This window comes from Cicer arietinum, chromosome 7 (genome assembly GCF_000331145.2).
Source record: "Cicer arietinum cultivar CDC Frontier isolate Library 1 chromosome 7, Cicar.CDCFrontier_v2.0, whole genome shotgun sequence".
Classification (NCBI taxonomy): Eukaryota; Viridiplantae; Streptophyta; class Magnoliopsida; order Fabales; family Fabaceae; genus Cicer; species Cicer arietinum.
The window spans coordinates 5038088-5063564 of NC_021166.2; the positions used below are offsets into that span (position 1 = coordinate 5038088).

The 25477-nt window shown below is 30.3% G+C and overlaps 3 protein-coding genes across 3 annotated transcripts; all 3 read right to left on the bottom strand.

The window, feature by feature from the left end:
- Positions 1-12287: 12287 nt before the first annotated feature.
- On the bottom strand, positions 12288-13016 carry LOC101494723 (flowering-promoting factor 1-like). Its single transcript, XM_004508216.4, has one exon. It carries the CDS (start codon positions 12822-12824, stop codon positions 12489-12491), a length of 336 nt encoding a protein of 111 aa, XP_004508273.1. The 5' UTR covers positions 12825-13016; the 3' UTR covers positions 12288-12488.
- Positions 13017-21103: 8087 nt separating this feature from the next.
- On the bottom strand, positions 21104-22017 carry LOC101495048 (uncharacterized). Its single transcript, XM_012718028.3, has one exon. The coding sequence runs from the start codon at positions 21900-21902 to the stop codon at positions 21339-21341; it is 564 nt and encodes a 187-aa protein (XP_012573482.1). The 5' UTR covers positions 21903-22017; the 3' UTR covers positions 21104-21338.
- Positions 22018-23056: 1039 nt separating this feature from the next.
- Positions 23057-24073, bottom strand: LOC101495376 (protein SRC2-like). Its single transcript, XM_004508218.4, has one exon. It carries the CDS (start codon positions 23931-23933, stop codon positions 23286-23288), a length of 648 nt encoding a protein of 215 aa, XP_004508275.1. The 5' UTR covers positions 23934-24073; the 3' UTR covers positions 23057-23285.
- Between the last annotated feature and the right edge of the window lie 1404 nt (positions 24074-25477).

The window sequence follows — 25477 nt, forward strand, 5'->3', positions numbered from 1 at the left end:
CTGGCTCCAGTAAAGAAAGGAAATCGCACATATCTACCTCCAGCCGCTCATACTCTATCTAGAAAGGAAAAAATTGTTTTATGTAAATTTCTACACGAAGTTAAAGTTCCAGAAGGATACTCTTCGAACATTAAAAATTTGGTTTGTATGAAAGACCTCAAGTTAAAAGGTTTGAAGACCCATGATTGTCATATTATAATGGAGCATTTGCTACCAATAGGTATACGTTCCATTTTACCTGAAAAAGTTCGACTAGCCTTAACTAGATTATGTTTCTTCTTCAGGGAAATTTGTAGTAAAGTGATCGACCCTCAGAAATTACCGACATTGCAGAGGGAAATTGTTGTTACTTTGTGTGAGCTTGAAATGTATTTCCCACCATCGTTTTTTGATATAATGGTTCACCTTACTGTTCATCTGGTTAAGGAGACACAACTTTGTGGGCCAGCTTATATGAGATGGATGTATCCGATAGAACGATATATGAAAATATTAAAAGGGTACGTAAAAAGTAGAAGTCGACCAGAAGGTTGTATTGCTGAACGATACATTGTTGAAGAGGCTGCTGAATTTTGTACTGAATATCTGTCCAATGTTGAATCCATAGGGCTTCCCATGTCTCGTCATTCGGGAAGACTATCAGGAGAAGGGATAACTGGAAGGAGACTACTGACTATATCAAGGACAGAATGGGAGCAGGCACAATTGTATGTTCTGCACAATGATGATGAGGTTCAACCGTATGTTACAATACACATTGATCAGTTATCTCGTTTGAACATGAATAGGAATCAAAATTGGATAACTCGAGAGCACAATCGAAGTTTTGTAACATGGTTAAAAAATCACATAATGTCAAAATTTGATATAGACCCCGGATCAATTTCAAATAGATTGAGGTGGCTAGCAAATGGTCCGAGCTTACATGTCTTTTCTTACACTGGTTATGTTATTAACGGCTACACATTTTATACCAAAGAACAAGATGATCAGACCACTATGCAAAATAGTGGAGTCACTCTCGTAGCTGAAGCGATGCATGTCTCAAGTGCAAAAGACAAAAACCCAATATATGCAAATCTATCATATTTTGGGGTTATCGAGCGCATATGGGAGTTAGACTACACAATGTTTCGTGTTCCCATATTTGGTTGCAAGTGGGTCGATAATAATAATGGCGTTCGGATTGATGAGTCAGGATTCTTGCTTGTCGATTTTAATAGGGTGGGATACAAAGACGAGCCTTTTATTTTAGCGTCGCAAGCTCAACAAGTGTTTTATGTCACTGATCCTTCTAATGATAAATGGTCTGTTGTCCTATCGACCAATAAAATAAGTGATGATAACAATAATGATGAAGATGTTGGTAATGATCTTTTATTTGCAACATCACAACAACCACATGAAATTGATTCAACTGATGATGGTTTATATCTTAGAGATGATCATGATGAGGGAATTTGGATTAATCCATCGTTTCGTATTGTAAATGGACAAACAAATGTGAATGTCACCAGGAAAAGAAGAAGGGCATCTTAATGTATATATATGTTTAATTGTTTTATATAAGCTATGCATGTAATCTGAACTGTGTTATTGTAAATATGCATGTAATCTGAATTGAGTGTTTTATACTAAGTTCTGATTAATTTATTTTCTGATTAATTTATTTTCTGCTTATATTTAGCTTGATTTGAGTGTTTTATACCAAGTTCATGTAACAATGAGTGTTTTATATTTAGCTTGATTTACATGAACTGAACTGAATATAAATTAGTAATTTACATGAACTGAACTGAACTGAATAGAGAGATTCTCTTTTGCTCAGTGCATATATATATATAGATTCTTCAGAATACTCATTTCTAATAATTCATCATCTCCTAAAGTATTGTGATAAAGACAATGATAACAATATTTTTAATCCAATAAACAATGATAAAAATGTTTTTAATGTCATCCCAACCCAAATAAACCAAACACAAAAATAAAATAAAGAGACATTTTACAGCGCTTATCTTAAAAAGCGCTGTAAAAGATCCTTTTAAAAATAAAATAATGAGTGTTTTATACCTTTTACAGCGCTTTTCACACAAAGCGCTGTAAACGACTCTTTTGAAAGTGAGTAAAAAAGACATTTTACAGCGCTTATTTGACAAAGCGCTGTAAAAAAGCTTTAAAAATAATATTCATCAGACACCTAATTTCTTCAAACACCTTGTACGCATCATGGGAATCCAAAAAACATCAGACACAAACCCATTTCTTCAAACACCTTGTACGCATCATGGGAATCCAAAAAACATCAGACACAAACCCATTTCTTCAAACACCTTGTACGCATCATGGGAATCCCCAAAAACACCAGACACAAACCCATTTTTCGCAACATGGCAATGATCCTGAATACCAATTAAGTTTCGATTTAAGAAGGAAAGAGAATGTAAAGAGATAAAAAGGGTGTTGAGGTGGAGATTGAATTGTGAAAGAGTAAGCTTTGATGTTTGTGAAGAAGATGCATAAAAGGAGAAGAGTTTGGTGAAGAGGAAGGGATTTTTGTGGTGACCAGTTACTACTATGTGGGTTTTGCATGCATGTTGAGCTTGTTTAAAAAATAACATAACATAACAAAACACAAAAACAATAAGGCCTTTTACAGCGCTTATTTGGAAAAAGCGCTGTAAAAGAGCCTTTTAAAATTAACATAAAGAGACATTTTAGAGCGCTTATGTGGAAAAGCGCTGTAAAAGGCTTTAAAAAACATTCATATAACATAATAACACACGGAGGTCTTTTACAGCGCTTATTTGGGAAAAGCGCTGTAAAAGAGCCTCTTAAAATTAACATAAAGAGACATTTTAGAGCGCTTATGTGTAAAAGCGCTGTAAAAGGCATTCAAATAACATAATAACACACGGAGGTCTTTTACAGCGCTTATTTGAAAAAAGCGCTGTAAAAGAGCCTTTTAAAAATTTAACTAAAGAAGCCTTTTAGAGCGCTTATGTGTGAAAGCGCTGTAAAAGGCATTCATATAACATAATAACACACGGAGGTCTTTTACAGCGCTTATTTGAAAAAAGCGCTGTAAAAGAGCCTTTTAAAAATTTAACTAAAGAAGCCTTTTAGAGCGCTTATGTGTGAAAGCGCTGTAAAAGGCATTCATATAACATAATAACACACGGAGGTCTTTTACAGCGCTTATTTGAAAAAAGCGCTGTAAAAGGCATTCAAATAACATAATAACACACGGAGGTCTTTTACAGCGCTTATTTGAAAAAAGCGCTGTAAAAGGCATTCAAATAACATAATAACACACGGAGGTCTTTTACAGCGCTTATTTGAAAAAAGCGCTGTAAAAGAGCCTTTTAAAAATTTAACTAAAGAAGCCTTTTAGAGCGCTTTACAAAATAAGCGCTGTAAAAGGCTTATAAAAAGCGCTGTAAAAGTGTTACGTATATATAACAGTTACCTCTTCAGTTTCCTCTTCATTACGTAACCTTCATCTCAACCTTCATTTCTTCTCTTCTTTTGCAAACCCTATCATCCCGTCCTTTACGAACCTTATTTCCACGATCATCTCCTTCATTTCGAACCTTATTTCCATCCAAGATCATCTCTCCCATTTCACACAATATATTTTCATTGAAATACGTAACCCTCATTACGTATTTCTTCAAACCGTATTTCTGTGAACCATATTTCTGTGAACTTTCTGCAAACCCTCTTTTCTTTGCATTTCGTCTTTCTTCGAACCATCATTATTCAGGTATTGATGTTATTAAATTTTTGTAATCATTAGAATGCATGTTGAGCTTTTTTAAGATATACTGATACATGTTGAGTTTGTTTATAATAATGCATGATCCATGTTGAGCTTGTTGATGTTATACTAAAGTGCATGTTGAACTTGTTGTAGTTAAATGGATACAAACAAAGATTTAGAAGTTCAAAATGAAGAAGTTGGCACCTCTAAGACTTACGAAAAAGAAGTCAAACGTGGTGCAACTATCATGCAAAGGGTGATTAAAGCACGGAGCAGTGGCATTAAATTTGAGGTATACTATATATACTCTGTTTGCTGTGTGTTTTTTTATCTTTTTTTAGGGTTTAGGGCATGTACTTACTATATGAGTTTATTAGGTTGGCTGGAACGAGAGTGGTCAGCCAGTTGACCCCAACAGCTCCATGTTTGTAAGCTACATTGGGGCTGTTGTTCGTCAAAATGTCCCAATAACAATAGACAACTGGAGAGATAAGGCGTTGAAGGATGCCAAAGATATCATCTGGAATGACATTCAAGTAAATATTTTGATCTACTCTTTTGTCATTTATAATTTTTTTTCTGTAAAATACATTACTTATAATTGTTTTCATTGCAGACCACTTTTGTTCTTGATGAGGAACGAAAGTCATATGTTTTGAGAGTTGCTGGGAAAATCCATCGTGGATTTAGATCCCATCTCTCAAATTTCTATCTAAAAGATAGAGAAGGAAACACAAATGCTGAACCTCCAAAGATATATCAACATTATATATCAAAGGATGAATGGAGTGCATTTGTTTCCAAACGTTCTGACCCGGCGTTTGTCGTAAGTGATTAATTTATTAGCATTTGTGTTTTATTATTCATATTCGTAGCGTATTTTAAATTTTTACACAATTGCTATTTTTTTTTTATATAGAATATTAGTAAGGCAAATCGCGAACGGGCAAGCAACCCAAAACACCCATACAAGAAATCACGTATGGGATATGCACGCCTTGAACAAAAAATTGTAAGTAATTAAACATCACTTGTAATTTGTATTATAAACTATAGTGTGTAACTAATTTGTATTATTTTGTTTATGATTTTAACGAATAGAGAAAAGACACCCAAGCCGATCAACCCTTGGGTCGTCATATCTTATGGAAGGAAGCGCGTGTTAACAAAGAAGGAGTGGTTGATAATGAAAATGTCAAGAAAGTTGTAGAACTTTGTGTAAGTATATTATCACTTTAATATTTTTTAATATTGTATTTTAAAAATGCTATTGAACTTATCTTTTTAATGTTACATGTATTTTAGGAAACTATTGAACAAAGTTCTGAAACTCAAGAGGGCAACAAGGATACGTGCAGGGACATTCTTGGGAAAGTGTTTAATGTCCCTGAGTATTCCGGTCGAGTGAGGGGGAAAGGATTTGGCGTAACTCCCAAAAGCTTTTTTCCTCAAGAGAAGCGCCAAAAACCTTCCAACGAGGAAGTATTAGAGAAGCTCAGAATCTTATCGGAGCAAGTGGCACTCTTGGTGAATACGAATAAAGACAAGCAACTTCCGGTTCAGCTCCAACCTGAAATACAAATGGAGAGTGAAACCGGGAGTTGCAACGTCGGTTTGAAGAGTATTCCCGAGGTAATTAATTACTTACTACTTACTTGCTTATGTAATTACTTATGTATTAAACAAACTTATATATTAACTGTACTTATGTTTTAACTATTGATGTAGGGTGTCACTACATGTGTCCTATACTTGTCCTCGCCGACTCAACGGAAGGTGGGAAAAGGAATATTGCACAATACTTCGGGAGAAGTATTGCACAATATTCCGATCCCCGCGGGCCATGTCAAAGTATCGCCTACGGTTGCTTTCGAACCAACTGCACCGTTGCCCATACCGGACAACGATGGAGATATGAAGTTCTTAAGCGACGCTATTGGCAGTTACGTGGCATGGCCCACACACCTTGTTGCCCTCGAAAAAAAGATTCCCAAGGACAAATCAGTTACATCTCCCGAAAAGGTTTGTCACATTTATTGCCTAAGGTTTTTTATTTTTTCAGATTCAATAAACTAACATTTTACCTCATTTTTGTAGGTCCAAATAAATAAACCACCCCTACAGCCAAAAAAAGGCAGCAGACCTCAAAAATTGGAGGTTAATAGGGCTGCCAAACTACAAAGGCTGGAGGGTAATAAAGCTGCAAAACTTGCAGCAACAAAAAATCTGGATCGGGGAAAATCGGTCGCTGCTGCTGCTGCTCCTAATAAAAGTCAGCCACGCCTTGGTAAATACGGGGCGTGTCTTGACATCCAAATAAAAAGGAACATGGGCAGCAGCAACGATTCGCCCATTGTACAAATGAATCAAGACATCTTTGGAGATGAGTATATTGAATACCTCGAAAAGGAGCAAATGTACGATCTTCTCGAACATAAGGAGCTGAGTGTTACTGTAATCAGCTTGTACATAAGGTAAAAAATACTTTTAATTGCATTTATTTGTAATTAATTAAATGTATTGGTAATTAATCTAGTTTAAAATTTTCATTGAAGGTTTTTGTACGAGAAGGTCGTGTGCACGAGGAAACTGTCAAATAAATACTCATTCTTGTCTCCGCATAAGATGTCGATGTTCAAACTCGATCCAGACAATGTAAAACACTACATTGTAGATATGTTTTTAAGAAATAAAGAAAGTGATAAATTGTTCTTGGCACCATATAATTCAGGGTACGTAATTTTATCTTTTTTAATTGATGAGAATTTAATTTATTAGTTGTCTATAAACAAAATTGCTTAACCAATTTTTTGTTGTTGTAGGGCACATTGGGTGCTATTTGCAATCAATGCGGTCTCTGAAGTGATATACTATTTGGATCCCGTGCACGGCGATTACACCAATCACCCCGGAATAAAGAATATGCTCGACACGTAAGTAATATTCATTTATTTCTTACATATATATATTTATATATATATATATATAAATATATATATGTAAGAAATAAATGAATATTACTTACGTGTCGAGCATATTCTTTATTCCGGGGTGATTGGTGTAATCGCCGTGCACGGGATCCAAATAGTATATCACTTCAGAGACCGCATTGATTGCAAATAGCACCCAATGTGCCCTACAACAACAAAAAATTGGTTAAGCAATTTTGTTTATAGACAACTAATAAATTAATATGCACACCCATATATGAAATTATGGGTAGGCATTTTACAGCGCTTTTTCGAGAAAGCGCTGTAATATGTACGCCCATATATGAAATTATGGGTGGGCATATTACAGCGCTTTTGTGAGAAAGCGCTGTAATATGCACACCCATATATGAAATTATGGGTGGGCATATTACAGCGCTTTTGTGAGAAAGCGCTGTAATATGCACACCCATAACTCATATGACGGGGTGCATATTACAGCGCTTTTTGTGAAGAAGCGCTGTAAAATGTGCATAACAAGCGCGCGTTGTATTTACATGTTTTATAGCGCTTTTATAGAAGCGCTGTTGTATCATTTACAGCGCCCGTTTCCACAGCGCTTATTTTTTTGAAAAAGCGCTGTAAATGGCTTAAAAAAAGCGCTGTAAAAGCCGTTTTTTCGCGTAGTGATTGTAAATTATGTCTCAATTGCTCCACGGTTTTATCCAGAAGGTTAATTACATGTAAAAAAGAAGTCAAATACAGTGTTAGCTAAAAACTTGACATTTTGTGTGCTTTCTTGATATCTTTTACTTCAATAAATTAGGAAAATAAAAGGATGAGTATGATGCTACTATTTTCAACGAGAACAAAGGAAGAATGCACATGCAAGTATAAAAATTGTCTAAAATATGGGAATGCTACACGAGTACTGGCAAACCACAATCTTCAAAGTCACAAACATGTGAGTTTAGCTGAAGAAATAACCGTTACAACATGATTTTTAGTTTATCCTTGATTATATATAGTTAATATGAGTTAGGTTTTAATCTTCAGCCTATAAATATATATCCATCGTAAATATCATTTTAGGCACACTTCAATTAATTAAAATATTTTTTTTTATCTTGTATTTTATCTACACTTTAACTTTACTTTAAGGAATAATCTTTGAGAATTTTTATCAATCACTTTCGAAAACATATTAATCTGTAGAGATATTTCTGCTATATAATATATTTTTTTTAGAATGAACGTAGTGCGACTAACACGTAAACATAAAAATCTCAAATATAAGTTGAAAATAATAAATAAAAAATAGATAAATTAATGATATGTTGGGTGGATGAAATAAAATAGAGATACATAGTTCGTTGAGATATTTTTGCTAGATAAAAAAATATTTTATTATTTAAAAAGTAATTAAATAAAAAATAATTTGAAATGTATATTAAATTAAACAGATTATTTTACAATAAATTATTAATTAATTGAAAAGATAAATGAATTGTTTATCGATAGAATCAACTAAAGTACGTAGATATAGGTAGTTGGTTGAAATACTTTTGGTAGGTAAAAAAAATAGTTTTATAATTAAAAAATAGATTATTATTAGATTGCATTCATTGAAACGAAACACACAACGTTGTCGATGAACTGTCTCTAATTATTCCTCTTTACCAAAGTTTCATTCTTGTGGCAACTATCTCTTGTAACAATTTCCACTACAAGCATACTCACTTTACTTATTTTATATAATTTATGATTAATTGCAGTTTTGATCCTTATATTTATATCGATTCATATAATTAATTCTTCAATTTTAAAAGTCGATAATTTTAATTCTTCTTTCAGATTTTTTAAACTTAAAAAATAACGATTTAATATATTTTAAATTATGCGACATAAAATTATATGATATAAAATCATTTAAATGCGCTAATTATTCATATGTCATTAATTAAATTAGCAATTAAAAAATCTGAAGTTAAAATTTAAGTTTTCACCGCGTTTTATTTCAATTTTATAGATGTTATAGTCACTCTACATCATCATATCATATGTCACATCATTATTTTTTAGTAAAAATCAGATGGAGATACCAAAATTATCGACTTTTAAAATATGAGATCAATTTTATGAATCAGTATAAATAGAACGACTAAAATTGCAATTAAGTCTATAATTTAATATCATCTCAATTAATTATTTTATTATAGAAAAAAATGGTTGAATTTATTTTCATGTAGGACATGTAAATTTTGTTGTTGTGCAATATGAAAAATACAATAATTGAATTGATATAAGAATGCATTAATACACAAAGATAGACAAACCAACATTATATTAGTTGGGATATGCCTAGACTCAAATAATTTGAATAAGATCTGAAGTTCAAGTCTTATAAATATAAAAAACATAGATCAAATGAAAATTCCACTAAATAGATTAAAACTCTGGTAGATCTAAAAAAAAATCTACAAGCAATTCATTGTCACCCATCAATGAATCAATGTCTGGAATATTTCCTGGAATAACAAAACTTGTTATGCACTTCAACGAATCGTGATCTGAATAGTCTTTGCTTGAGCTTTCCAATGAAAGTTGACTAGAAGTTTCTGCATCTTCAAGATAAATACGACAATGTTTATTTTTCATATTATTGACCTTAGTCCTACGTTTTGTCACTATCTTCTGTGGATATAAAGTTGTTAAGATTTGCAATAGATCTGTTCTTCTCTCTTTGTTTTGTTCTTTCTTTGAACCATGAACTTTTCTTGATCCCATTATTACCTATATGTTATTCAACTATTTATCAGTCTCAAATTTATATTAGTATTATACATGAACAAATTAAATAACAACGTATATATGTGAGAAATATACCTGTTGTTGGTTGGAAAACCTTCAAATATATAACAACTTAATTTTTTCAGAAATGGTTCCAGAGAAAGAAGAAAGCTTTTCGTATAGAGATAAAAAAACTTTATGCAAATATAATAAAATAAATAAGTAAAGAAAAGAAGAGTATATATAATGTTATAAAAAGGATTCACATAATAAAATCAAACCACACTGTCATATTTAAAACTTTTTTAAATTCACAAAGTTTTCGGGATCTTGCAAAGATTTAAAATAACAAAAGGAAATTTCTTTTTCTTTGATAACTTCCTTAGAAGAAGAAAGTTTTTTTATTACTAAATGAATCTGAAAGTTTTTAAACTTCAGAATAATACTCTTTCTAGTTTTATCTTGTATATAAAAGAAGAAATAAAAATCATAAATAAAGAACAAGGAAATTAATTTAATATGATAACTTTGAAGTTTTTTTTCTTCATAAAGTAATTTTAATATAATTTTTTTTATATTAATTAATATAAACATTTATTGTATATTTTTTCTATAGATTCCCTCAATCTTATTCGAGAATGTCGGAAACTAACAAATATTTAAACAGTAAATTATATTTGGGATCAATCTTTCTTTATATAAAATAATAAATAAACTCTAAATTTTGACTATATACATTGGAATTGAACTTAGATTTTGCGCACTGTTTGCGTGACTGTTTAAATTGATTGTAAAGGGTCGAGACTTCTTCTTTTTCTAGTTAGTAAAATGACTATATATATTTATATTAAAATAAAAATAAATGAAAATTGAATTAATAATTTTTAATAAAATTTTATTTATCTTTCGACTAAATAAATAATTAATAAATTCCACTACTGAAGAAATTAGAGAATTAAAAAAATATATTATTTTATTATTTTATTTTGTTTTATTTTATTTCCTAAAATATATTTTGACTCATATTACTTTATTTCTTAAAATATCTCAATTCATATATACTCTTCAAATAAAATATAAGCAATAATAATTTTAAAAAAGTAGACATATTTGGATATGAGCAACAAAACATTTTTTTATAATTTAAATTTAAAACATATAATATAATATTACTGAAACAGAAATTTAGATAAGATAAGATAATATAAATATTATGAAATTGAAATAAATTAAATTAAAAACAAATATATTATCTATTATATTTTATAAAGTAATCCTTATCTCACGCCTAGGATTCAATATGTGGAGCAAGACAGCAGTGGGTTTATATGAGAGACTAATGGATCTTGGATATAATATATATGTTGCTAATGTTCATCCTATTTTAATTACTCCATATAACAATTTTTCTTTCTTTTTTCAAAGGGCCAACCGTAACAAGTAATTATGTTTTTACAAATAAATCCTTACGTTTCGGAATTTACAAACAGTATCGAATATTCACAATTTAATTAATATAATAAAACTTGGTCATGTTAAAAGTTTTTATTTCTTTATGTTTCACTATTTCAGTATCTTGCTTATGCGTATGAAAGTATCTCATGCTTCCCTTCCCTCTCAATCTTTAGCAAAGGAATGAGTGAAAGGGAAGGTCCAACAAGCAATACAGAAAAATATGTAACAAAAATGAAAACCTATATATACTAGTACTAATTAACATGTTACCTATCAGCATATACTTAATCTGAAATTTATAGGGAATGTTAAAAAAAAAATGCTTTTCAAAATTTGTGATTCTCATTGGACAAACGAAACTCAGCATATATGTGTACCATCAATTTTACTAGGTCTGTTATTTTTATAAATAAATTTTATTTTTTAAAAAAATAAAATTTAAAATGAAAAAATGGTATCGAGGAATGGACTCATAGGAGGACATGGCCTTGGCCCCCCTTCATATGCCAAATACATATATGAGAAAAGTAATAATATAAAAATTATACTAGAAGGTTGAAACCACATAACTAATTAGCTAAACAAATAAAAATTATTTATAAAATGACTGTTATTTGTTCACGTATCTAGTTTTTATTTTTCTTCTTCTATAAATGTATTTGTTTCTTTCATTTTTTATTTTATTTCAATTTTCATATATAATAAAAGTAAATAGTGCTACTAATTAGAGTAGTAAAACAACGTTAGTATGAAGAATGATGTTAATAAGTGTTAAAAAATAATAAACTTTTTTTACAAAAATTGTTAATGACAATGCTAATAATGGTTGATTTAATTTATTTAATATAAAAAATATAAATAAAATGGTTTCGTACTTTTGATTTTATAATTGATTTTGTTGTTATTTTATTTTATAAATGTTTTTTTAGATTTAAGGATTAGTTAAAAAAAATATGATAATAGAAAGATTTTGCTTCATCAATTTCAATTTTTAAATTATGCAGTTTTGAAAAATATTTAATATTAAAAATTAAAATAAATTATAAAAAAATTCAACCTCCAATCTATTACATTTTTGGATCCATCTCTAATGGTGCCATTATCTCTGTCTTTTTAAACATGTAGAAAATTGTTTATTGAATTACAAAAATTTAATAATATTATTAGTTATACCAAATTTGTTGATAATTAATATTATTTTTTAAATTTAATATTTAAAATATTTATTGTATGGCAAAAATATATAAAATAATTGTGATTATTTAACAAAAAATAGTTAAATATTTAAAATATCGAAGAGAGTAGCATATAAAAAGGAAACAAAAATTCAAATATTTGGAGACTATGTATATATGTGAATAATTGGCACACAAATATATATATTTGTAAAAGAAATCCAATTTTGATAGTAGAGTGATTATATAAGACACCAAATCGATTGAATTAATCAAGTAGTTAACAAAAAGAAAAAAGAAAAAAGAAAAGAAAACCAAATCCTCGCCAAGCACACGAACTAATTAATATATATGTATGTAATTAGATGAGCTTAGCTATATGTCCATAACATGGAAAAAGTTTTTGTTCTTAACGACTATGTCATACATATGCATAGGCTTGAGCTTGTTGAAATCCTTTGGAAGAGAAATGAGGTACACGGTGGAGCGTTTGTGGAACTGAAGCAGATGATCAGGGTCATCATAGTAGCGTTCCCAACCAAGAGAGTATAGCTTGTGTTCTAACATAGAATAAGATGTGATAACTTCATTGCTTGGTGTGTAAACCAACACCTTTCTCCTTCCACTACCACTATTACTACTCGCACCCTCCCCTCCAGGGTTCTCCACTAGCCGCACCACCCCCTTTTTAAAAACCCATACCCCAGACATTTATTATATATTCTTCTTTATTTTCTATACAAAAACGAGAAGAAGAAAATTGTACGTGTGTTTCTGTTTTTGCGACCTTGAGATATATTGTAGTATGGAGTATGTAGTCTAATATATATATATATATAATGGTGGGAGGTGTGAGAAGTAAGCATGAGAGATGGTTTGACAACTGAATTATTTTATGTATTATGTATTGTATATACTCATATCAACGTTATATATACATGGGGGGAAGAATGGGAGATTATACTCTAGAGTGATGTTTTTATGTGAATACAGCTAATGTGGGACCCAGCAAAGGAAGAGTCCTAGGCTAAATTAAAATTCATTTTTGGAAGACGGTGTATTTAGACTAATTTGTCTTATATCCTTTACTAATTATTCATATTATTAATGATTATGTGATTGTTCGATTGAGATAAAATAGTTTAATGTTGTTAGATTTTAAATTTTATAATTTTTTACTTTTAATAAAAATATATAATTAATTTAAATTTTAAATTACTTGATTTTGATAGAACCATCATATAATTAACCACGATGTGAATATATGTATTAAGCGACTAAAGAAAATTCATTTTTGTGTTTGGGGAAGGTGAGGTTCATTATCCATATAATATATATCATGATCGAATTAGGGGAATCCTTATACTCATGTCTATTCACAAACACACAAAGTATGTAGTGTAAAATTGTAACTCCAAAGAATCTATTTTTTTGGTTTGGCGGATAAATAATTCTTCTAGAAAAACGAAAAAGAAAATGAATAGTGCCCACATGTTATACGGTGTGCATGGTAGCATCTTACTTATGTTACAAAGAGTATCACGTAAAGGATTTATTAATTGGTCAGATACCAAAGGAGCAATTAATTTATTTAACGTCAATAATTAATGAATCATAAAGTAGTGAGGAAATTAAATATTGTTTTAATTACCAGTAGAATCGTATTTAGTACTACAAAATTTACAACACTTATGAACGCTGCACATTAAATATGAGACTAGCGGAAGGGATCGTGGAGAAATATAAATTAGCACTTGAATGGTAAATTAATTATGGAATAAATAAATTTCTTTATAAGAAATAGAAAGGAAGAATGCATTGCATAAAGTGTCGAGTGGGGGTGGGGTCAAAATATGAAAGGAATAGCCTTCAAATTAATTCCGGTCGTTGGTGTGGAGGAAATAATATTTAGTGTGATTAATTTACATTACACAAAATATAAGTGTATGTATGGGAGAGGCTTTAATTCCAAAGGGTTTTTGTCTGCCTGTCCAATTTTGGCAATTCATATTGCCAGCTTTCAATTTATTATATTATTATTACTAACAATTTGTGTGGGGCTTTGGATAAGGATTTCAAGTGGATCTACTACGATGATAAAAAATGTCTTTAATGTTTCAAATGACATTGTCGATAAATATTTGAAATGGTGAGGTATCTACATATGCATTTAAATTTTCAATTCAATGTGAGATAAATTGACGAATGTAAAGTAAATAAATAAATTAAAACAATTAAAAAATAATTTTTATCAAAGAATATCAAGATTAAGATTAGACATCTATTACAATTAATTTTATTCTTTTGGAATAATTTATATCTTTCACAAAAATAGACTTAAGCTTATATCACAACGTAAAAAGTTTCTCAAACATGATTATTTCAACGACACAACCATATCAAAGGTTACAAGTTGCAGTCCAAGTTAGAAACACATGTAACATATTTCATCAAACCAAAAGAGTGAGTGTGACATTTCTTTAGTTTGTTACCACCACTTTGTGACAATAGGTTCTATATATGATGCAATCATGCAAGATATACACAAAATTACTTATTTAACTTCTCAAATTCCTTTTGAAACCCATTGGAGGACCACCATTGTTGGGTTGGTATCTTCATATAAATTAATTATAAATATTCAAAGAAATAAGTATGTAGTATAAATATTCCTAGAAAGCATGACTCATCGACACTTGAAGTAAATTATGGTGACTCGTACCGTTCAAGCTCCGTAACTTCAAATTTCCACTCAAATAAGGAATTTATCTCAATTAATATTCTTTTCTAGAAGTTTGTTAGTGAAGTAACCACAATACACATACTTGTATCAAATATACTCACGGAAAGAACAAACGAAATCAAATGAGAATAATGATGTAGACAATGACGTGGCATAAAAATATGTTTCTGCACTTGTTAATTGCCACCTCAGACAATCTTGATATTAGGACACAACTATTTAGGTTAATGACCGAAGGTTGTATTTAGTTGTGACGGGAGCTTAAAACATTGGAACATGGTAATATTACGACACCTGTAATCATACTCGTGGATAAAAAAAAATTATTATTTATAATAACGATACTAATAATTATTTTATATTGCATTTTTAGTACTAAACTAATAGATCGAACATACGGATGAATTAGACATTATATTTTCTTTTAAAATTTAAATTATTTAGTGTATATATTATCTTATTATCTTATTTATATATCTGTCTTTTGATTTAATTACAGTTTTATTTCTCTTATTTTAATTGAATTACGAAAATAGTCTCCCTATTTTATTTCTTTTCATTTTTAGTCAATTAAACAAAATTTTAATAAAAAATTTGATGAAACATCATTTTTTATAATTGTAGCACCACGAGATCTTGGGGTATTGTGTGGTTTAAATAAGCAAAAAAAAATGATATATTATCAAATTTTAGATCAAAATTATGTATAGATGACTAAAACTTAAGAGAAATAAAATTGGATGATTATTTTCATAATTTCGCTAAAATAGGGAATTAAAACTGCAATTAAGCTAATATTTTGTTTTTGAAATTTTTAATTTATTTGATATGCTACCACTTTTCAAGATTTTACTTTTTAATTTTAAAATTTTTTGGTTGCGTTAAAGTTATTCGGAGAACTTCTCCTTAATTATTATTCTCAATTTACAGCTTTCATAATAGTTTACTTCTTTAATCCCAACTCACATAGATTCACAAAGGATTTGGTTCTGCCACAGATGGAAAGCTTTCACTCTACCAACAAAAACATCATCTAGCAGCATGTGTATAGGTATTAAAAAAAACAAATCGATTACAATTTTTGCAAAATTAACAAGTGGGTCCTGAAAAATTACCTAACAATTACCCTCCGTTTAGTTTATTTTTGTACAAGTAAAATTTATTAAAGAGAGTACTACATGTATTCTAACTCTTACAATGCAAATAGCAGTTTGGATCTAGTATCACAATAGAAAACAATTATCCACTTTCTATTTCATTACTATTTAGCAAATTCAACTATTGAATTAAAAATTATTATTATATAGATTACATATATAAATTTTAGCATTAATTTATAATTATTTTTTATGTCATTAAAATGTGTCAAGATTAACGTTATATACAATTAAATCATTGACGTTAATTTTGATCCATCTTTTTATTTAAAAACTAATTAAAAATTAATGTAAAAATATGTATTTTGCATGATATTATTGAATTAGTGTAATTCTTTTGATGAAATTTGATTTCTTCTTATATATATATATATACATATACATGCGCTGAGATAAGTAAATCCATACCATACAAGAATGTAAATGGTTGAAAGTTATCTAAGTATTACTATTTTTAACAAAATTGGGAAAAAGAAAAATTATTATTACTAAATATAACACTAACAACAATTTTACAATGGTCTCATATGTAACTTGAGTCACGTCCCTTAAGATTATAATGTCAAACTATTTTTAATAAAGTGACAATTCGATAATATTTAAATAATACATAATCATTTAAAAAAAATCACAATAATATTCATTCCTCTCATATTTTCATTTTAAAAGTCCCCATATATATATATATATTCAAAATTAATATTGTTTTTACGTAGAAATCGATTTAAAAATACATATTTGTAGATTTTAAATGCAATTTTAATTATTAAAAACCTAAGTATCCAAATAAAAAAATTTAATATTAACTCTATCTATATGAGCATAAGGAAGAATTTGATTAAAATAATAAAAAAAAAAACAGAGTTATAAGCTTAAATGTGATTTTTTTAAAAACATTAATAGACAATGTAGGTTATCTTAATTGGTAAATATTAAAATCAAATCGCACAAAATAAATGAGTTTGAATCATGATGCTGTTGTAAGGTCCTCGTTAATAAATAATATGTAAATACTTATGTCAGTGTTATCTGAATTATATGAAATTTTCTCTGATTTAAAAAACACTTGCTTAAACTTTGTTACTATATATTAGCGACATAAATATGTTTACTAAATTCTTCATTTGAGTATGCCATTCCATCAACCACAAGCTTTGAGTTCATCTCAAAGACATTCTCCAAATTGAACTCTCCCATTTAGTTGATAGTCATAAAAAAAGCCTAAAGACATCACCAATACAAACACCCAGAAAGTTTAGGATATCTTTAACACTGAATGATGTTGGGTTGATGGCCCGCCTAGGTATATGAACTTATTCTCCATCGACTAGAATTGAATTTTTTTTTTAAAAAAGAAAAGAAAGAAAGCCTGCATGGGCTTTTTAAAAAGTTATATAGTATATAAGTGCAATATATAAATCTAATAATTCGGATACAAATGAGAATTTTTCAACAAAAGAGATAAAGGGTGGGGAATTTTGCGCTAGAGAACAGAATAAGACTAAAGACAAAGAATAATGGTTTATTTGCTTATTGATTCTTTGGTTTATCTTAACTGGGATTAGAATTTAGAAATAATTAAGTAAATAATTGGGATTGATTTTAAGAATAAAGTATTGAACATAAGGAATGTTGGATCAATTCTCCCATAAGGCCTTTTGAAAAGAACTTTTTATCATATTCCGTTGATACAATTTACAAACAAAGAAATGAAAAGGAACAAAAGAAAATGATTTTTGTTGAAAAAAAAATGATTTTTGTTAAAAAAAAAATGATTTCCGATAAAAGTATAAAATTTTGAAAAACTCAATAATTTGAATTTTTTTTCAATAATTAAAAAAAGAAATTAAAATTTAAAATGGTAAAATTAAATTTTTGTTAAACTATAAAGGTAACACTAAAAGTGAATTTTCTCTCTAAAGAAGTTCATTATTCAATTAGTTTAACAACTATGAATCATGACATTTTATGGTCTAAGATTTACCAATCCATTCAGATTATTTCCATGAAACTAGTTCTTAGTCAAAAAGACCAATCCAATTTTGAACTAAACAGTTTTGACGACGGGGATTTTGAAACTTTTTTTTAATGAACTGATAGTAAAAAGTATGGTTTAGTTCTTAAACTGGTGAATGAACCTTCAATTTCATCCCTAAAATAATAAGTAATGTATTTTTTTCATCAAAAAAATATTAATTCACTTTAATTCTTATTATCAACTAGACTAATGCAATTTAGAATTGAACTGTTTTGACAAACCAGTTTTTGAACCTCTTTTTCTAATGAACTAGTAGTAAAAAGTCTGATCTTAAACCGATGAATAAACCTTTCAACTCAGACAATTATGTTTTACCCCGCCATCAACCCGTTTAAAACAAGGGTAGGGTAAGGCTGACAAACCAACCCTACTCACCACCCCTCCATCTTTTTCACTTATTTATTCTTAACTAATTAAGAAACCTGGTTTTTAAAACCTGTTTAAGTCTAAAACTAGCTTAATAATTAGTCTACATTGGTTCTAAAATTACTAGTATTACTTGAAAATAAATATAATTGTCATTATTAGGCATACAAAGTTTTATTATTCATGGAAAAGCAACAAATAAGGCCCACAAAGTCTTCTTCACCATATATAATCAATCATTATATCAAGAATTATATATGACTTCATAACCAACAAAGTAATGGGAGGTAAGTTGTTCACTGATACAACTAAAAATCAAATAAAACAATTTTGTCAAAGGTAAAACAGCCTCACTGTGTTTGGAACTGCAACCTGAAGTTTCGTATCCACCACAAGTTTGTGGTCAATCTACCGCAAAAACAAACTCCATATATAGAACACAGAGACTACAACTCAAAGATTTAAGAGTGACTTGATTGAACATCAAGAACAAAGAACCATAGTTTTTAAACAATAAACATTACTTTTATCACCAATATTCACGTGGACCCAAATTCCCAGCAGTCAAAATTCCCCGCATTCATGCAATCGAAACATTGATAGTCCTTCGATTGAGATCGAACAGTCCTCATAAAAGATGCGAGAACTCTATAAATTGCATCTAGAATTAAACCAAAGCCAATTTCATAAATGGGGTCTAATTATAATCAGCAAGAAGTTGGAAAAGCTTCATCAATAAAATCATCCTTATAATCAATCAGCGAGGAGATTCATCATTTTAGATGCTAAGTTTGATAATATACAGAGACATGAAGAAAATGGTCCATATGGTTACTCTTTGTTTAAAGAGAGCAACTTACAAACGGCAGCAATATTCCTGTATCCGTGGAGAATGTCATTACTATACTTGGAAAATATAGAAATATTTATCAAGGCCAAAGTTGAAGATAGACTCTACCACACAAGTGAGGGCAGAATTTTACATGAATTAGACAGGGGCCAAGTAAATTATATATAAAAGGAGGCATCTTTCATACAAATAAAAAAGGGAATGAAGCCATAGCTTAACTTATAAATTGAAAGGTATATAAGTATTACAGTGAATATAAGAGTAAGACTCACTAACTCTAGAAATAAGTCATGTTTAGCATTCATGCAAAATCTTCAGTTTTATTATTTCTTAAAACTCTATTGATTCCTTTTTTTTTTCTTCTGCTATTGCCACTATTTCGACAGGCTGAAATTGGAATAGCGGTCCCTATTGTCCTAAAAGCAAAACTAAGATAGCACTGCGGTTTTCATAGTGGGTTCATCAAAATCTGCTGTACTTTAGAACCATTCTTTGATGACACTACAAACCACTAATTAAGGATTTAAAAGCAGTAATTTAACTTCCATGAATCAGGATACTAACTAATTAAAATTTTTCAACAATAAATACAGCAGAGTAAGCACACAATGTCATTAAAGAGACAAATAAAGGAAAAATATATCCCTTCATTACTAAAGCATAGAAGTAAGGATGGGTTACACAACATTAGGTTGTGATTTCTATGAACATAATCATAAAAAAATTCTACCTTGAAACAATTATAAGAATAAAAGAATAACCCAGCCCAGCTTATATTCCTGTTGAACTGTGACCAGCTAAAACATGCGATGAGTATGATTGTGCTCATCCTTTACAGTGCATGCATGTTTTAGAGGAACAAGTTGCTTATTCAAACACTTTAATACACATATCACATTCATCACTTGACAAACCAAACCCATCAAGCAACCCACTAAAAAAATGCAAAACACACTAACATAGTAACATATATAAAGGAAGCATGAATAGGATCAGAACAAAGGTTATAATCAATGCAGGAAGGACATTAACAGCAGACAAGTAATTGAAGTAAAAGGAAAGCAACAAGATGTGGAGAGAAGTAGATTGTCATTCCATACTAGAATGGAATTGCAATCCGCGCCTTTATTCATAATCCCTTTATTTTGATGTAGAAGAAGTTGCGAGTGTCACATTGCAATAACTCAGCAAGGGACAGGGGCCCTCTTCATTATGCCTTGAAACTTAAAAACACTGTCACTACCAATGCACACTCTTCCCACTTAAACCTTTTACTATATTCCCATCATTTCCTTGCCATTTCAAATTTCAGCTTACACAGACAAAATGCAAAGTTTCTTCTCAAATGGAAATAACTCTTCCTTGAAAGACCCATAGATTTTGGGATAGGATTAAATCACAGCCAACTATATACAACTTAGAGCGAGGTTAATTGCCTTCATTGACAATGCAAAAGCACACATTGGGCTGATTTCTCCTTGTGATTATTTGTTCCTTAATCGTTCACAAGACTTCAACTTGAAGAAAACTAAACTCTTTGAAACTTGGACAAACAAACATTGCACACCCTATTTGCATCATGAATATAATAGTCCGTATATTCTAACCGTTGTTATGTCTAAATTTTCACTAGCAAGATTTTGAAATGAAACTACAAAAACAGAGGGTAGATATTGAACCGGTCCCCAACAAAATGATTATCATTTGAAATAACCATTCCTGAACCCAAGACATTACACACTGATTATAAGTCACAAAATTATATTCAATTCAAACACAAAGAGGTATCTGATTATCCAAAGCAATCTCAAAGGCAAAAATAGCACACATAAAATATAAAGAAACTAAAAAACCTTATATCTATCAAATAGTGTAACCATACAATATAATAACTGCAATCACTGCAATATTTAACAAAATTTCATGAGATTCCAGTATGACTCAGAATCTATCTTACAGTGATGTGATGAATGTTAAAAAAATAAAAAAAACTCACTTGCATAAAAACTAAGTTATACCCATACAACAATAACCCGCTAGTAAAATTCCAAAATGGTATATAGTTTCAATTTCAAAGGTCATCTTCCATTCTCAAATACTCTCCCACATCACCCTGATGCAACACAACAATACCATTAGGATCCAACTTCCTACAATCCTGTGTTGACTTAGCAGCTACCCCAAAACCCAAAGGCACATCAGCCATAGAAAAGACAACAACCCCATCTCCAGCAACAATGTTTTCAGTTATCCTACCCAACGCACTCTTCAAAACATGGTTTCCATACAAAAACGACATTTCAGACTGAGGCTTAAGCCACACCTTGTGTTTTGCATTTGCGGCGAGAAGGTTGAGTGCTTGAACTGTGAGACGAAAGTTACCACCGTGGGTGTATTTTCCGATGCATGTTCCGACGGTAACGAGATTAGGTCGTGCGATGTTTGTGGCTCGTTTGACGAGCGATTCGCTTGTGTAGAAGATTTTGTTCTTGTGAAGACGGAAACAGTAGCGACTTGGGTTTGAATCGGGTCCTTCGTGTGAAGGATTTTCGACCATGTTCTTTAGGTTGTTGCCAACGAATTTGAAGAGCTTTTCGAATACTACGCTCGTTTCTGTTTCGTCTAAAGGTCTCATCTTTTTCTCTCTTACTGTGTTTCTTCTCTGTGAATTTCAGTTTCTAGGGTTTTAAGACAGTGCTTTGAGTTTGGAATTGGGGTTTTTGCCTTTTCCGTTATTTGGATTTTATTTTGCGATAAAAAATTGGGTTTAATTCTAATGGACATCGTATGTTAATGGGCCTCCCAAGGAGATGACCCAATGATGTTGACGGTCTCTGTTACTGGAGCCACTTTTCCCACCCCCTATATTATGAAGAAAAAATAGTGATTATTTTTAACTAGCTTGTGGTGAAAATGTTACCAACATTTCATTGATCTTAGTAGAACTAGACACAGATATCTTTAGTAGTGTCGAAATGGAGTTGAAACTTGGAATGAGAAACCCACTAAATGTATGTGGACATTTCACATGAATATTAAAAAAAAAAAAAAAAAATAGAGTATATTTTTGTATAAGTCTAATATATCATGAGTAGTAAGCCATAAAAATAAAATTTGTTCTTGTGAAGACGGAAACAGTAGCGACTTGGGTTTGAATCGGGTCCTTCGTGTGAAGGATTTTCGACCATGTTCTTTAGGTTGTTGCCAACGAATTTGAAGAGCTTTTCGAATACTACGCTCGTTTCTGTTTCGTCTAAAGGTCTCATCTTTTTCTCTCTTACTGTGTTTCTTCTCTGTGAATTTCAGTTTCTAGGGTTTTAAGACAGTGCTTTGAGTTTGGAATTGGGGTTTTTGCCTTTTCCGTTATTTGGATTTTATTTTGCGATAAAAAATTGGGTTTAATTCTAATGGACATCGTATGTTAATGGGCCTCCCAAGGAGATGACCCAATGATGTTGACGGTCTCTGTTACTGGAGCCACTTTTCCCACCCCCTATATTATGAAGAAAAAATAGTGATTATTTTTAACTAGCTTGTGGTGAAAATGTTACCAACATTTCATTGATCTTAGTAGAACTAGACACAGATATCTTTAGTAGTGTCGAAATGGAGTTGAAACTTGGAATGAGAAACCCACTAAATGTATGTGGACATTTCACATGAATATTAAAAAAAAAAAAAAAAAATAAAGTATATTTTTGTATAAGTCTAATATATCATGAGTAGTAAGCCATAAAAATAAAATAATGTAGCTTAAAAGTGGGAATAGAAAGTTAAAGTTGTGAATCGTTAAAGATACTATTTTAATTTCATATATTATAAAAGTTAAATATTTTTTAACAATTTAACGATTATAATTGATACTATAAAAATTATTTCCACTCATAATTGTATATATAAATGAAACCCTAGTTTTACAGCGGTGTTAAAATTAACTTGAGCAAAGTACATACAAAACAAAAAATTAATAATCTCCTCCAAGCAATCCAGCTCCCAATCCCATTCCTAAATTATTCTTTCACGCTTTCTGAATCGGAACACCCGGGTACCGGTAACCGTTTTGTGCCGGGTAACCATAACCAAAATGTTGCGGGTATCCGTAACCCGCTTGAGGCTGTTGATACCCACCGTATGACGGTGGATATCCATATCCTGCCGGATATTGCGGCGGAGCAGTGTAATGTGCAGAAGTGGACCCCAACACCGGAGCAGGATAAGCCGTAACATGTTCCGCCTTGGATTTCACCGGCGCAGTGAATTTGTATGAGAAATTGAAAGCACCTTTTGGTTTTCCCGATGGTTTTCTAACTTGGTAACTAACATGTTGGAACGATTTTCCGTCGCCGGTATGGTTTTGTAGCTCTCTGAGGGGAATCTGGACGCTACCGATGTCTTTATCGGCGGCGAGGTTACGCGCACAGCGGAGGTTGATTTCGAGGGTCAAACGATTCTGGCGAGCGAGGGTTTCGTTGAAAGTAAGTTTAACGGGGAAATTCCAAGCGGGGTTAGTACCAGATTCTTTGTCGATGGGGGTTTTGGTGTTTTGAGTGTGGAGGGGATCGCCGGAGATTGAAACGACGGCGTAAACTTCCATTTTGGCGAAGAGATTAACGTTTTTGAGATCTTTTGCTGATGTGAGGTTGAGTTCAAAGGTTTTGTATTCCATACTGTTACTATAAGAATTGCAATTCGTGTTTGTTATTAATTAAATTTGCATAATATGAATTTGAAGTATATATATGTTGAGGAAGCAATGTGAGTTGACGTCAACGATTTGTGAATTTATTGACGAACGACGATGGAGAAATTATCTACGGAGGAACTTTCCCGCTCTTGATTTTTGCGCGTCCCTGTTATTAGCAGCCACTATATTTTTTGACAAATTCTTCCTCGAGTCTTATAACTTTAAATTTCTAAAACTATATTTATTTAACGGCTTTTCCTAGGGATTTCTAGTTTTTCCCTCAAAAAAATGTGTTCATGTAATTAATATGAGTCTAATCATTATGCATAGAAAATATAAAGTAATTTTACTTTTCGTCTGACTTTAATTAATTATTTTGCCGTATATTAGTATCCATATATTGCAAGCACTGTTAAAACTAAAAATTAGTTATTACTCAATTTTTATTAGACATAAGTATAAAATTAGTTTAATATTTTTTTCATAATTAGAGAGATAAAGTTAGCAACAATTATACACACTTCTCAAATCTTTACAATTTTATTTTATCTTATATATTTTCATATCACATTATCAACATATTACCATATATATTACACCATTCTTTTTATCTTTCAAAATATATACACTCATGTGGATATACATAAGCATTTTTCTAAAGTTAGCATACAAATAATTTTGAGTTAAGATATTTCACTTAACAACTCCTTCACTTAATTAAATTTTCTTTATCCAATCATCAAATAAAAGGTTTTTATTAAATAATCAACTCTATTAGTAAAAATTAATTGAATATTATGTTACATAATTAAATAGAAAAAATAATATAAATAGATAATTCAAAGTTAAAAATTAATCATAAATAACTCATTCATTGACGAAGAAAAAGAAAAAGACCAAAAAGACAAAGGAGTGGCTGCTAACATGTTACGGCAGCTAGCCAACTACACTATTGAAAATAAAACAAGTCTTATGTTGCAACAATTATTTAAAGACACACACATAAAAAAGATTAAAAGAAAATTGAGTAACGTATATTCTTAAAATAATTACTTTAGTTTTGTGCGTCCAAATCGTTGTATCAACCAAGTATTTTCTTTTATAATAGGTGAAGTTTAATTATATGAATTGAATTATGATTGTAAGTTACAAACAAATAAAAAAATATATTTGAAATTGAGTGGGTAAGTGACTGAATAACGATGTGACATGTAAAATTATATTTTTCTCTCAATTAATATCATATGTTTTGGAATTCCTTGCAGGAGTGATTTGCAATCGATACTTGTTTATTAGCTATTTTTGACCGATTCAAAATTAACTAAAACTTATTAATTAATTATCTTTCATATTTTAAAATTTTAAATAATTTTTTATAAACATATTAAGAATACAAGTTTAAAAGACATGTGTTCCATGTAATTAATATGTTTGTTCACGGTAATTGTGGCCTCGCAGATTGATAAGGCTTAGTTTAAAGTGTCCTGGTTTTTAGCATTGTTTGTTATTTGATTTGGTCAAGTTTG